Genomic DNA, 12,405 nt, shown 5'->3' on the forward strand with positions numbered 1-12,405 from the left:
CAGCTGGGTTTCTCATAGTGAACTAGGGTGCCCAATAACACCAGTCCAGGGTGCCTCAGAATACTTTGATAATATTTAGAATGTATCAATATTACTTCAGTTAAACCAATTCAGACCCTCTAATGCCTCATGCTTGCTTTGTAAAACACCCCTGAGTTGCACTGTACTTGAGTTATATTTATAAACCAATTCTCTTCACCAAAAATAGCCAATCTACAAGCTCTTGTAGCATCTTGTAATGAGCTTTTAAATCTGCTACTTTTGGTGACTATCCCCTTAGAATAGGGATGCTGAGGTTTAGTGATTGAATGCCAAGTTTATTTTAAATCTGTCCTAATGAAAGATTCAAGGGAGCCTCCGCACACTCAAAAGTGAGCAAAATCATGTTCTTTATTTTCAGTTATTAAAGTGCAAGCTTTTGGTCATAGACCTTCAGGCATGCAGCACCTCGATGAGCGGTGGTCCTTTCACTATTAATCTGTCCTAATGGAAGCAGATATTTTCTCAAGTTGTTGTATGTTTGTTAGGCGTATTATGGACAGTATTTGTTATTATTCCAAATAATAATACATATGCTGTATTTGCATAAAGCAAGTATACTATTTGTCTACTCCCATGTTGATATGAGTATTAATATCTGTTTAAGGTAGATTTAGAACAAATACAAAATATGCGATTAATTGCGATTAATCGTGCGATTAGCTATGGACAATCATGCGATTAATGGGATCACATTTTTTAATCGACTGACAACCCTATTATTAACAATAAACAATTTGTAACGTGTATTTTCTTTATGTGGCCCCTTAAATTAGGATCATTGAATCTCGTTTGTTGTATTAGTGTTATTCATTATTATTTGTTGCCAAAATTCATTCGCCCCTGCTCTAAAAAAGTCGGCTCCCCCATAGCCCCCCCAGTCATAATTTTCTGGAGCCGTCACTGCTCATATACCATTGAAAGACAGACGGATCGTGACTCCTACATGCCAGGGAAACGTTAGGAACAATGTATTTGTACATTCAAGCACGCAGCAACTGTGGCATGGAATGGGTTACCTGCCTGCAGACCATGAGAATAACACGAATCCTAGGATTCTTTCAAATCCAACCCTAAAGGGATGGTTAAGGCAAAGCAGATTCTGGGGCCTAGACATGGTCTGGATCAGTGTTCATTTTAACAGCTTTTATATCTGCTGTTTTCAGAGCGCAACACCGTCTGTCTTTGCATAACCGAACATAACATGACTTGTCTTTTAGTTGTACCGGATCTCTTCTCCACTAGTCATTCCCTGACATTTTAGTCTATAGTTTTTATTTGTTGACCAAATTGTCAATATACCATACCTAGTCTTAGCTTTATGAAAGGACCGCCTTGGAATCGATTGATTGATCATTAAGATAAACCCAACTGACCGCTGAAATGTGGCCCGTGGAAGCTTTTAAGATTTTCAGGTGGGACCCTTAGATAATTGGTTCTCAAAGTGGACCCCCAGGGGTCCTTGAGGGAGTTCCAGGGGGTCCCCAGCTAAATGATAGTTAGGAACCAAATGGACCCTGATGGATCTGTAACTCAGAGAGTGTACAAATGGAACCATTCTGTACACTCTCAGGGTTAAATTAACATTGACTTTACGAAATAGATTGGGGTCTCAGAGAATTGAAATTAAAATGGTTGGGAATCACTGCTAGAGATGTGAAAATCTTCTGTTATGGGGGTCCCTGGCATATCTTTTCAAATGGGGGGTCCACAGGCTAATAAGTGCCAATTAATTGTGGGTCCTTCACATGAAAACGTTGTAGAACTGCTGCCTTAGATGGACGGACGGACGGACGGACGGACAACGGACGGACGGGTGGAGGAATGGATGCATGCATGGATGCCTACTTCAGTTTCCTCTCCCCATAACCCCCCTTCTCTCTCTTTCTCTCTCTCTCTCTCTCTCTCTCTCTCTCTCTCTCTCTCTCTCTCCTTCATAGTTCCCTGTCTGCCCTACCACCCCCCGCCCCCATCTCTCCGCTCCAGTGGTCTCTCACTGGGGAACTGGCCCTTATTTAACATTCACAACCAGTATACAGTAGGTGACCCTGGCTGCCAGCGGAGAGTTAGTACCCTGAGATTTATACATGGTCGCCGCACGGAAAAACAGCAGATCTACAAGCTGACGACGTGTCCACGCCGCGATGCACCGTGAGCTCGTAGATCGGCTAATTTCGGTGAATCGCAAACGGCACAGCACTAAGTATAACTCACCCTCTGAGGCGTGCAGAGAGCCATTTCATACACAAACTGGCGCACGTGCACACACACACACACACACACACACACACACACACACACACACACACACACACACACACACACACACACACACACACACACACCTGCGAGGTAGCGGGGAATAAAAGTCCCAAATCGACATCCGAACTCCCTCCCTCCCCAAAACAAACAAACAAAACAAAACAACGGCGGCATCACTCATTCTAAACATGCTTCCACCGAGAAGGAGAACGGAATTCCATTACGGCCCGGGGGTCTCTTAAGATCCCCCCGTGGACCACTGTGTTCATTTCAATGAAGTGCACGCCAGAGAGAAAGAGAGAGAGAGAGAGCCGGCGACATTCAAACGTCCATGACAAAATAATGAAGACATTCATCACTGCACGGCCTCGGCCACGTTCCACCGAGGAGGGGGGAAAGAGAATATACATATTTATATATAGTAGCTGTGGTGAGAGAGAATAAAGGAGTGGTAGTGAAGAGCTTTCAAACAAACAAACCAACAACACACCACCTGTGACTTCACCTCCAGTACTGGAGAGGGAGAGATGTGTGAGCAGACTGTTGACCGCTTTCAGCTTTCAACATGAAAGAATTCCCAAAACATAAAGAGGAAAAACATCCCCTTGGGGTGTTCGAAAAATGAGAATATAGCCAATCCACGAGCTTGTTATGATACAATGTGTTGTGATGCAACACGTCGTGAGCTTGAATAAATACAAAAGACAATATAAGTATTGTATACAATATACTGTATAGTATTCATTTTCATACAATACTATCGCATAGGCCAGTGGTTCTCAAAGTGGATTCCAGGGACTCCTTTAGGGGGGTCTGAATGGACCCATACAAGTCTGTAGAGTTACAAGCAGAGTTACAAGTCTGTAACTCTGACAGTGTACAAATGGAACCAAATGGACCCGTCCATTTGGTTCCATTTGTACACTGTCAGAGTTAAGGGGAGACCTTGACATTTAAAAGTTTGAGAAACACTGGCATAGGCTAAAGTGGTTAATTGCAACAGTTCTGTCGGGAGTGAACTGGAGAAAATGACGATGATGATGACGATGATGATAAAGGTGATGGTTATGATGGTGATGGTGATGATAATGATGATGATGTTATCATCACCTTCACCTTCATGCTGATGAAGAGCTCACCTTGTATCCCTGGTTGATGCCGTTGATGAACTGGGGGTTGGGGGCGGTCCAGGTGAACCGGATGGTGGTGGAGTTGACCGCCTCCGCCTGCACGTTGCCGGGGGCGATCGTTGGCACTGGGGAGAGGAAGGAGAGGGGGCGGGTTACGTTTACATATTTAGTAGACAGAGAGACTCAAAATAATCACATACAAAGAATGCAGAGAGAACAGTGTAGTGCCTCAAGACACTAGGATCCCTGGCACACCATTAACCTACAGTAGCATCTGTCTAAAAACATATACTATCTAGATAATAATATTTACATTGAAACTATAGGATACCAGGTAAACAATGAACCTCTAAGTGACATTCCTAACATCTGTGGTCACAGGAAAAAATAATAACCCAAGAAACAAAATATGAGAACCAGTGGCAAAGATTGTGTACTGTATGTCTGCAGTCATTATCTTGGGATCTTGGGTCGCTGGCATTAACTGAGAGAGGTGGCAAAGAAGAGGTACAGGGGAGAGTGAAGTTCTTATGGGGCTGAGGTGGAGAGTAAAGTGAGAAAGGCAGAGAAGTGGAGCGAGACAGAATGATGGGAAGAAAGAAAGAAAGAAAGAAAGAAAGAAAGAGAGAAAGAAAGAAAGAAAGAAAGAAAGAAAGAAAGAAAGAAAGAGAAAGAAAGAAAGAAACAAAGAAACAAAGAAACAAAGGAAGGCAGACAGGAAGGAGACAGCATGACAGAACACCTTTCAGTCAGAGGAAGCCGTCACTAGGATGGGCCCAGCTGTGTCTATTGTGATGACGGTATTGATCTCGGGGTTGTCGGGGTCGGACCAGCGTCTGCCTTCACTCTGTCTCTTCCTGATGGAAACGTGTTCCCCGCGGCCGAAGACAATTTGCTCGTCACGGGTTATGTCTGATTTATACTCGCGTGACGCGTCGTCTATCCGCTGTTTGTTGGTAACCAACAGCGGATAGACGAGCGAGAGCTTGTCGATCTGCTGTTCGGTTGCGTGACACCCGCGTGCAACAAAGTATAAATCGGGGCATTGGTTCTTTTGCGACGCACTGTCCTGCCTGCGAGTTTGGACGGCTGGGGACGGATTTGACGCTATAGTTGACGTCTCCGGGGTACCTGCGACGTCGCATGCTGACTGGGGACGTGACGGTTCATGATTCGATCCCTATCTGTTAACTCTGAACAGCGCTGGTACGAGCTGAAACAGACATGGCAACGTTCGGCGGGCATCCTCTACAGTATACAGCTATGCCTTGTATTTGAGAACGACAGTTCCAAGCATTCCAGTGTGGGGTGAGTTATCGGTACGTAATAAAATGACATGACAGGGCTCTCCAATCACATCAAATGTTTGCCGTTTGGCAAACATTTGATGTGATGGGAGAGGCCTGTTTGGTCTTATCTTGCCCCATGGCGGCCGGCTTGCGAGGGGAGAATGCGTTGGAAAGTGCCACGTTTGTTTTTATGTTGGTCCTCCCAGAGCCGAATCAATAGAAATGAACTTGAGCATCCACGGGGAGGTTGCAGGGATACCTTCCCACGCACAATATTATTATTACAGCCCAGTACGGCAGCCATGCATGCATGCAGGCGAGCTGAACCAGCTCCTCGTGTTGCACGGAGCAGTAATGGACACCGCAGCGGAGGATCGATGCCGCGCGGCCGCGACGTGATGCCACCCCGGGAGGAATATATGCACAGTCAGGGTGCCATCTCTGCTCTCCATGTGGCAGGGAGAGAAACGGGCGGCGATCGATAGCCCGAGAGGATCTGTTTTTGTCCTTGCCGAAAGGGACTTTCGGTGTCACCCGAATGTGGAAATTGCAGAAATATGCTCTGCCAGAAGTCTAAAAGTCCCTGTATTGAGAATGTTTTACTTTAGTAAGAGTATAAAAGCACTAGTATCTAGGGGCTTGTCAATCTGCTATTTTCAAATACTGTAGACAAACTATAAAAGAGGGCTTAATTGGTTAATGTTTTGGAATAATTATAAATAAGTAGCTAGCAACTAAAGATACAAGTGAAGAGGAATATGAAGTATTGCTAAGTGGACTCATCGACTCGAGTAAAGTAAAAGCACCTCAATATCGTACTCAAGTACAGTACAGTACTTGAGCAAATGGACTTGGGTCTAGCGTTCCGGCGGCGGGGCACAAAAGGTCTCCAGTTCTTTTTGCAGTTGGACAGGAACTGGAGTTAGAGTGCTGAGTGGGGGGGCCACGCTTTGAATCTGAGGGCATTCATCATGGCACATTTTAAACAACTGTGATAAAGCAGCGCGGGCTGCCCTGGCAACCTGGCAAATGAATCAGACTGGAACTAAGACGGATGCTCCCTAATGTTCCAAATTCTTATCGTCTTTCACGCTCTCTCTGTCTGTGTCTGACTCTATCTCTATTAAACCAAAACTTCAGCAGTAAAGTTTTAGATTTCATATCTCTAACAAAACAGTATGGGTCTATTTGGTTCCACTTGTCATCTCTCAGAGTTAAAGGACAACTTTGTTTTTTTTTACAAGAAGGGTTCATGTATTTTAGATAGTCATTAGAGAAAAGAAAAGATGAGTGTTAAAATGTGTTCCTTTACTTCTTTCTATCATTTTAGTGATTTTAATGCAGGGATACCTTCCCACGGACTAATTATGTCTTTTTAGACGCAATAAGCCCATTCCCAAGATGCACCGCAATATTTCATGGGCAGATGTGACTTATGGGGGCTGGTGTAAATAGTAACAAAGACATTGCCAGGTTATTGTGTCTAAAAAGACATAATATTTAGCCACTTGTACGCATGCCCCCACCCACTGAAGTCAAAATACTAAAATCGCTAAAACAATAGAAAGCAGTAAATGAAAACACTCATCTTTTCTCTAATTACAATCTAAAATATGAACCCTTGTTGTAACAAAATAAAGTTGACCTTTAAGGTGGTCCTTGAAATGTAGCCTATATATTTTTTAGAACCACCGGAATGGCAATCGTTTAGCAGATAGTAAGTCTGCATAGGCCTAGTACCAGCTCTGACAAAGAAACTCTTCCGGAAACGGTTCCCAAATTCCTGTCTGGTTTCTCTCTCTCTCTGACCTACAAGCTCACAAGGCATTGCACCGTGACGCGTTGTGATCTTACAGATCGGCTATTGTCACTACTTCCAATACAACAAAGTATAGTATAGTATATACAAAGTAAAGTATAGGGCATCTAAAATACTTGAGTAGTGTTTCTCAAAGTGGAGTGCAGGGAACTTCTGCAGGGTCACTTGAGCCGGTTCCAAATGGACCCTTACAGGTGTGTAACTCTGAGAGTGTACAAATGGAACCAAATGGATTTGGTTTCATTTGTACATGTGCAATACTTAACATTAGCAATAGTGCACATATTACCAACAAGATCCTGTACAAGGGAATACCAAGGGTGAGCGAGAAAATTGCAGCCAGGAGAATGAGACTTGCAGGACACTGTCAAAGGCATCAGGAGCTGCCAGCCAGCAAACTGGTGCTGTGGGAACCAACACATGGGCAGCGGTCACGAGGACTCCCCACACTAACATATGTGGATGTACTCAAGAAAGACGCAGGAGCGCAAAGCACCAACGAGCTGGCAGGAGGTATGGAGAACCAGGATGAGTGGAAGCGACGATGGAGGGCTCGTCTGAGGACCACCTAGAGAGAGAGTGTCGGATCCCCAGGATCCCAACCCTATAACAACGGAGATACGTGGTTCTCTGATGGATGATGACGTGCGCTCTGCTCTCCTCACTCACCTCCCTGCAGGGTCCACTCGGTGACCTTGTGGCTGAAGGCGCCCAGGCCGGCGCCGTTGTACGCGGCCACCTCGATCTCGTAGTTGGTCCAGATGATCAGGTCCTCCAGCAGCAGGTTGGTCACGTCCGGGTTGGAGATGTTCTTGCTCTGGTAGTCCACCGGAAGCCCCGTCAGACGGTACCTGAGATATACCGAGTCAATGATATGGACACGTTTCATTCATACTCAAATTAGTTTTTTATCGTCCGCTAAAACTAAGATGAAAAAAAAGATTTTTTTTGTTGTTTTTTTCACTGGTGAAAACTAAATAAAAACTAAATAAAAAACAAGCTATGGAGACTAAAAGTAAGACTAGATACATTGTCAATATCGTCAACAAATATAAACTAGACTAAAAAGTTAGGGAGGGACTATAGTGGAGAAGAGATCCAGTAGAACTAAGACAATCATTTTATGCTTGGTTGCATGGGTGTCACTCTCTGAAAATCTACAAGTTCACAAGCGTGACACGTTGTGGGAATCGAACCTGTGACCTTCTTCTTCCCTAACTGGCTCCTCTAACCTTTCAGCTGTCACGGAGTTGCTGTTTAAAAAAAAAAATAATAATTAAATAGCCAAAGGTTTTTTCTGTATATTGTATTTGGATATTAGTACTTTTAGAGAGGTTATCGGGGAAAATACATAAAAAATGATATAGGCTAAAGGGCTAAAGCATTCAATTGTTATATAATGTTGTTAATACAGACAGATATTACAGAACTGGCAGATTCTGCACTTCAGATAATGACCTGCAGTACTCCTGCCTCAAAGCAAGGGGGAGACAACGCACCAGCCAACAGCCTTCCTACAGCATTGACTGCTGTCTGTAGGGAAGCATGCCATTTCATTTAGGCCCCTAATGAATGAATCACAAGCCCAACAGAAAACCAAACTAATGACATGTTTGCAGCATTTCTGCAGTCAGTCCGGCTGCCACTGCTAGCCTATGTATGAGTAAAATAACTTTGTTTCAATCTTATTTGTTTTACGTGTGAGTAATAAATAATCGAAAAATAGCACGCAACGCACTCAGAAAAAAAACCTGAAAAGGTACCAATTGGAACAGAAACTAATTCTTCAGAGTGATGCCATAGCTGATAGAAGAACCATCTTTGGGTTCCAGAAAAAACCTTTCAGACCGATTATTTCCCTTAACTACTCTAACTCTATATACGGTACTTCATCAACTGGTGTCTCGGGGCTCTGTATTGGTCCGCTCCTTCGCCCCTGCTCTCTACACCAGTGGTTTTCGACCCTTTTTCATATCACGGTCCATTATTTAGTGGGCATTTGAGCCACGGACCACCATTTGATAAGATTTAGCCTCTAATAGACCCAAAAGATTGAATGTTTTGTTATCGTTGGATAGGATTTTGTCCACAATTACATCATGTATTGATACCATAGGAGAGATAAAACAGGCAAACATTGATCAAAATAAAGATATTCTACATTCTCTAATTGTGTAAGCTTCTTGTAAATTAAGTAGCCTAATGCAGATGTTTAACAATATGTTAAATTACACTCAAGAGTTAAAGATCTATAAGGGTCCATTTGGTAACCTACTCTCCATCATTTCGCTGGGGACCACCTGGAACCCCCTTAGGGACCACTGGTTGAAAACCACTGCTTTACACCAAACCTGTGTTCACCCATTAAAGCAAACCCAACGTTGGCATGCTAGGATTTACGTGGTGAAAGGTTCCATAGTGAACAAATACAAAAACTATTCTCTAGACACATACTGTACTGTATGAGTAACATGAAGAACCATTCACTAAATAGTTTGGGTGGTTCTTCGAGGAACTCTATCCACCTGTTTCCGCGAGAATTTACTGTAGCATTATCTGTGGGACACTTCCGGAGAACAGCAGAGATACAAGCTCACGTCCTATTGCAGATGCAACCGTTGTGAGCTTGTAGATCATTCTCGGCTGCAACGCCGGAAACTGCCGCACACCTTCTGCGCAATGCACGACGGGACGTGGGAAAGTTGTGGATAGGCTTTTAAATTACCATTTATTGTGTAGAGAAGATGTTCCAAGATGAAGGGATATGCAAAGTGACAGTTAATAAAGGGATGTTGCGTGTGGAGTAAAATGCAGATAGAATGATATCTTTTTGTGGGGAGATATGTCATCTTTCGTCTCTAATCTCACATACTCACTTTAAGAATAGCAATAAAGGGTGCTTCGACTCCACCATCTCCATATTCTACCTTTTTGTGTTTTTTTTCCTTGTATATCAACATCCTACTTGATCATACTGCAGAGTCACACAAAAGCATAAAAAGTATCAGATCCGCAAGCTTGTCGGTCTGCTACTTTTTATGCTTCGAATTTGAATCCTGAAAATGTACAGTTTTGGACATAATGAGGTTTCCAGCAAACAGAGACGGTATCATTAAGATCATCTTGCCTGAGAGAGATACACAGTAAACAAACAAATTGTCACTGTCGAGGGGAAACCTTGTATGTCCGAAACCGTTACGGTTTTTATTATAGAAATACCTCAGAAATAGCCGATCTACAAGCTTGTAGCTATGCTATTCTCCCTACTCTTGTGCAACACTCTTGTATGATGAAGTAGTGCATTAATTTATGAGGAGAGAAAACCTTAATTGAGATATGGAATATACAAGGGATACAAGGTTTCTGCCCGACACAGCGACACAATCTGTATGCTTATGATGAGACGTCGTCTTGGAAAGACGTGTTATTGAAGCATTCGTGTTCTCACCACATTCTTTCCCATTTTTATTTCTTAAACTTATTTTAATTTTTCTCTTTTTCTCTTCCTTGCACCTCATGTGCAGCCTGGTTCCTTTGACTTCACACTTCTGGGGGATAAAGCTGGCAGTGTGACTGCCTGCAGCCATGCTACTGGCTGTATGGTTGGCATGTGACAAATACAACAGCTTTAAAACTCACTGCTGGAAAGTAACTAGAACATTCACTCAAGTACTTTAGTAAAATTGAGAGTTTATTGTTATTATTCTTTTACTTTCCTTTCCAATTTTCTATACTTTTACTTCTACTACTCCACCATATCTTTAGAGGCAAATATTGTATTTTCACTCTACTACAATATTGGAGTTACTTCAGTTACAAGTACTTTGTAGATTACACATACAGTATACATATATGCTGTATACTTTGACACGTTGTGAGCTTGTAGATCAGCTATTTACAAAGGATTAATTTGTTCTTTTCTCTTGTTTTTTTATATTTTAATATGTGTGAGAGAGGAAATTCTCTGTAATGAGTACTTTTACTTTTGATACTTTTGATACTATACTAAGTATATTTTGATGTATGAATATACCAGACCTTTCTTGTAACAGAGTATTTCTACATTTAATTGCGGTATTGACACTAGTAATAAAATGTGAGTACTTGTATATCACCACTGACAAATAGGCATCTTAAACTTGAGCTCCTTCATCTATAGCTGTCTGCTGGAACTAGCTCACAACTCACTGTGTTTGTTCACAGATCCATGGAACAGCTGGGTGCAAACACGTGTCTGTTTGCTGGCGGTCAACAATTCAAACATCCTCCTCCTCCCCTTCACTTCAGCCTTGGCTGACTAAAGCCTACTTTTAGTACAATAAGTAAGTACCCTTGGGAACCAACAGTTACTGAGGCATGTGGCAGATTGTGGCACACAGGTCTGGTCACCCTGTGTTCCTTTTCTGTAGTGGGAGGCGAATTTAAGTACACCCCCTGGACATTGTTTTTAATCTAATCTATTTATCTATCTATTTGGGGTAATTGTCTGTAAATCAATAAATCCAGAGGAGGAACAGATGTCAACAAAACAGGCGGAATGCAGCTTTCACCTTTTTTCGGCCTCAACCCAGATGTAGTTTAGAAAGCCACCATGATGGCGGCGCCCAGCAGACAGACAACATTGGAGTGCCATCTTGCCGTGACAAATGCCAGCCTTGGGATCAAAATGTCTTTTTTCTAAGGCTATATTGCACGATCAATGGTTTTCTATGGAGGATTTTCACTTTCATTGCACGTCAACGTCTTTTGTAAACAAACAGCCGCCATTACCGATCACCAGTGGACAGACGTTACAGTAAGTCAAAACAAGTTTACTGTATTTACAGTATATGAACCGAGTATACTCGGGATAGGCAAGGTTTAATTACTCTTTATTTGACAGAGTAGGCCTATACCCGGGATTGGCACTGAATTTAACACGGTCAATGTGCGCGTAATTAGGTATGATTTGCTTTTCGGATTGATCCGATTTAGATTGAGAGTGGATTCCGCCAATGCATTTCAAAGGGATTGGAAATGCATTGGTGGAATCCTCTCTCATAGATAGAATATTATTCCGGTGTGACCGCGCCCTAACGATTTAGTCATAGTCATCATAGCTTAGTTTTCATTTAGTTTTTTTTTTTAGTTTTTTTTTGTGAAAAAAGGTATTCAATGAACAGCTAAGCATAGTATTCTATCCACAGAAACAGCTGTGCAGGTTGTCTTTTTTTTTTTTAAGTTATTTTTTGGGCTTTTATGCCGTTTTTGATGGGACAATAAATGGGGGGAGAGATGGGGAGTGACACGCGGTAAAGGTCGTCCGGATCGAAGCGGCGACGCCGCCAGGCATCCATGCCTATGTGGCAATGGCTAAGTGGTATGTGCCTGGACCAGTAGGCCAGCGGGCGCCCCCCTGTGCAGGTTGTCTTACCGGACACTGTAGCCTCTGAGCACGCCGTTCTGGTGGCTCTCTGGAGGAGGCTGCCACTGGATCATGATGGACTGGTTGGTCCGACCACTGGCGATCACGTTCTGGGGGGGCGCGCTGGGGGGCTCCTCTGGCAGAGACACACTGCGGAACAAACACACACATGCATGCACGCACACACAAAGATACAACATTTTAGTATGATGTGTTATTGAAATTGTCTTTTTTAAGTCGAAAACAGAGATTCTACAACTCATGACACGTCGCAAGCTTGTAGATGAGTGAACAGTGCCAGCAGTAAATCTGACATAACTCCAACCCCTAAATCTACCTTCTAAATGCCTAATTCTAATACCAACCTTAGTCTTTTCCTAATTGTAGGTCTAAAGCGTCAATCCCGCCGGGTACGATAAAGATACCGTTTTCAACTCAAGCGGATGGTAGCGTCCACACCAC

The 12,405-nt window shown here is 43.0% G+C and overlaps 1 protein-coding gene across 1 annotated transcript in view; it reads right to left on the reverse strand.

Moving 5' to 3' along the window:
* The window catches only part of LOC308303245 (protein sidekick-2-like), a gene marked incomplete at its 3' end in the record, with an annotated part of 219,311 nt that overhangs the window by 100,893 nt on the left and 106,013 nt on the right, over positions 1-12,405 (reverse strand). Inside the window, exons 15-17 of the mRNA XM_080747572.1 lie at positions 11,953-12,093; positions 7,209-7,390; positions 3,441-3,556 (exon numbers count right to left, since the gene is read on the reverse strand). Coding sequence (XP_080603698.1) covers positions 3,441-3,556; positions 7,209-7,390; positions 11,953-12,093 — 439 coding nt within the window. The remainder of the gene's footprint in view (positions 1-3,440; positions 3,557-7,208; positions 7,391-11,952; positions 12,094-12,405) is intronic.

The sequence above is a fragment of the Nannobrachium achirus genome (genome assembly GCF_963921795.1).
Source record: "Nannobrachium achirus genome assembly, chromosome: 18".
Taxonomy (NCBI): domain Eukaryota; kingdom Metazoa; phylum Chordata; class Actinopteri; order Myctophiformes; family Myctophidae; genus Nannobrachium; species Nannobrachium achirus.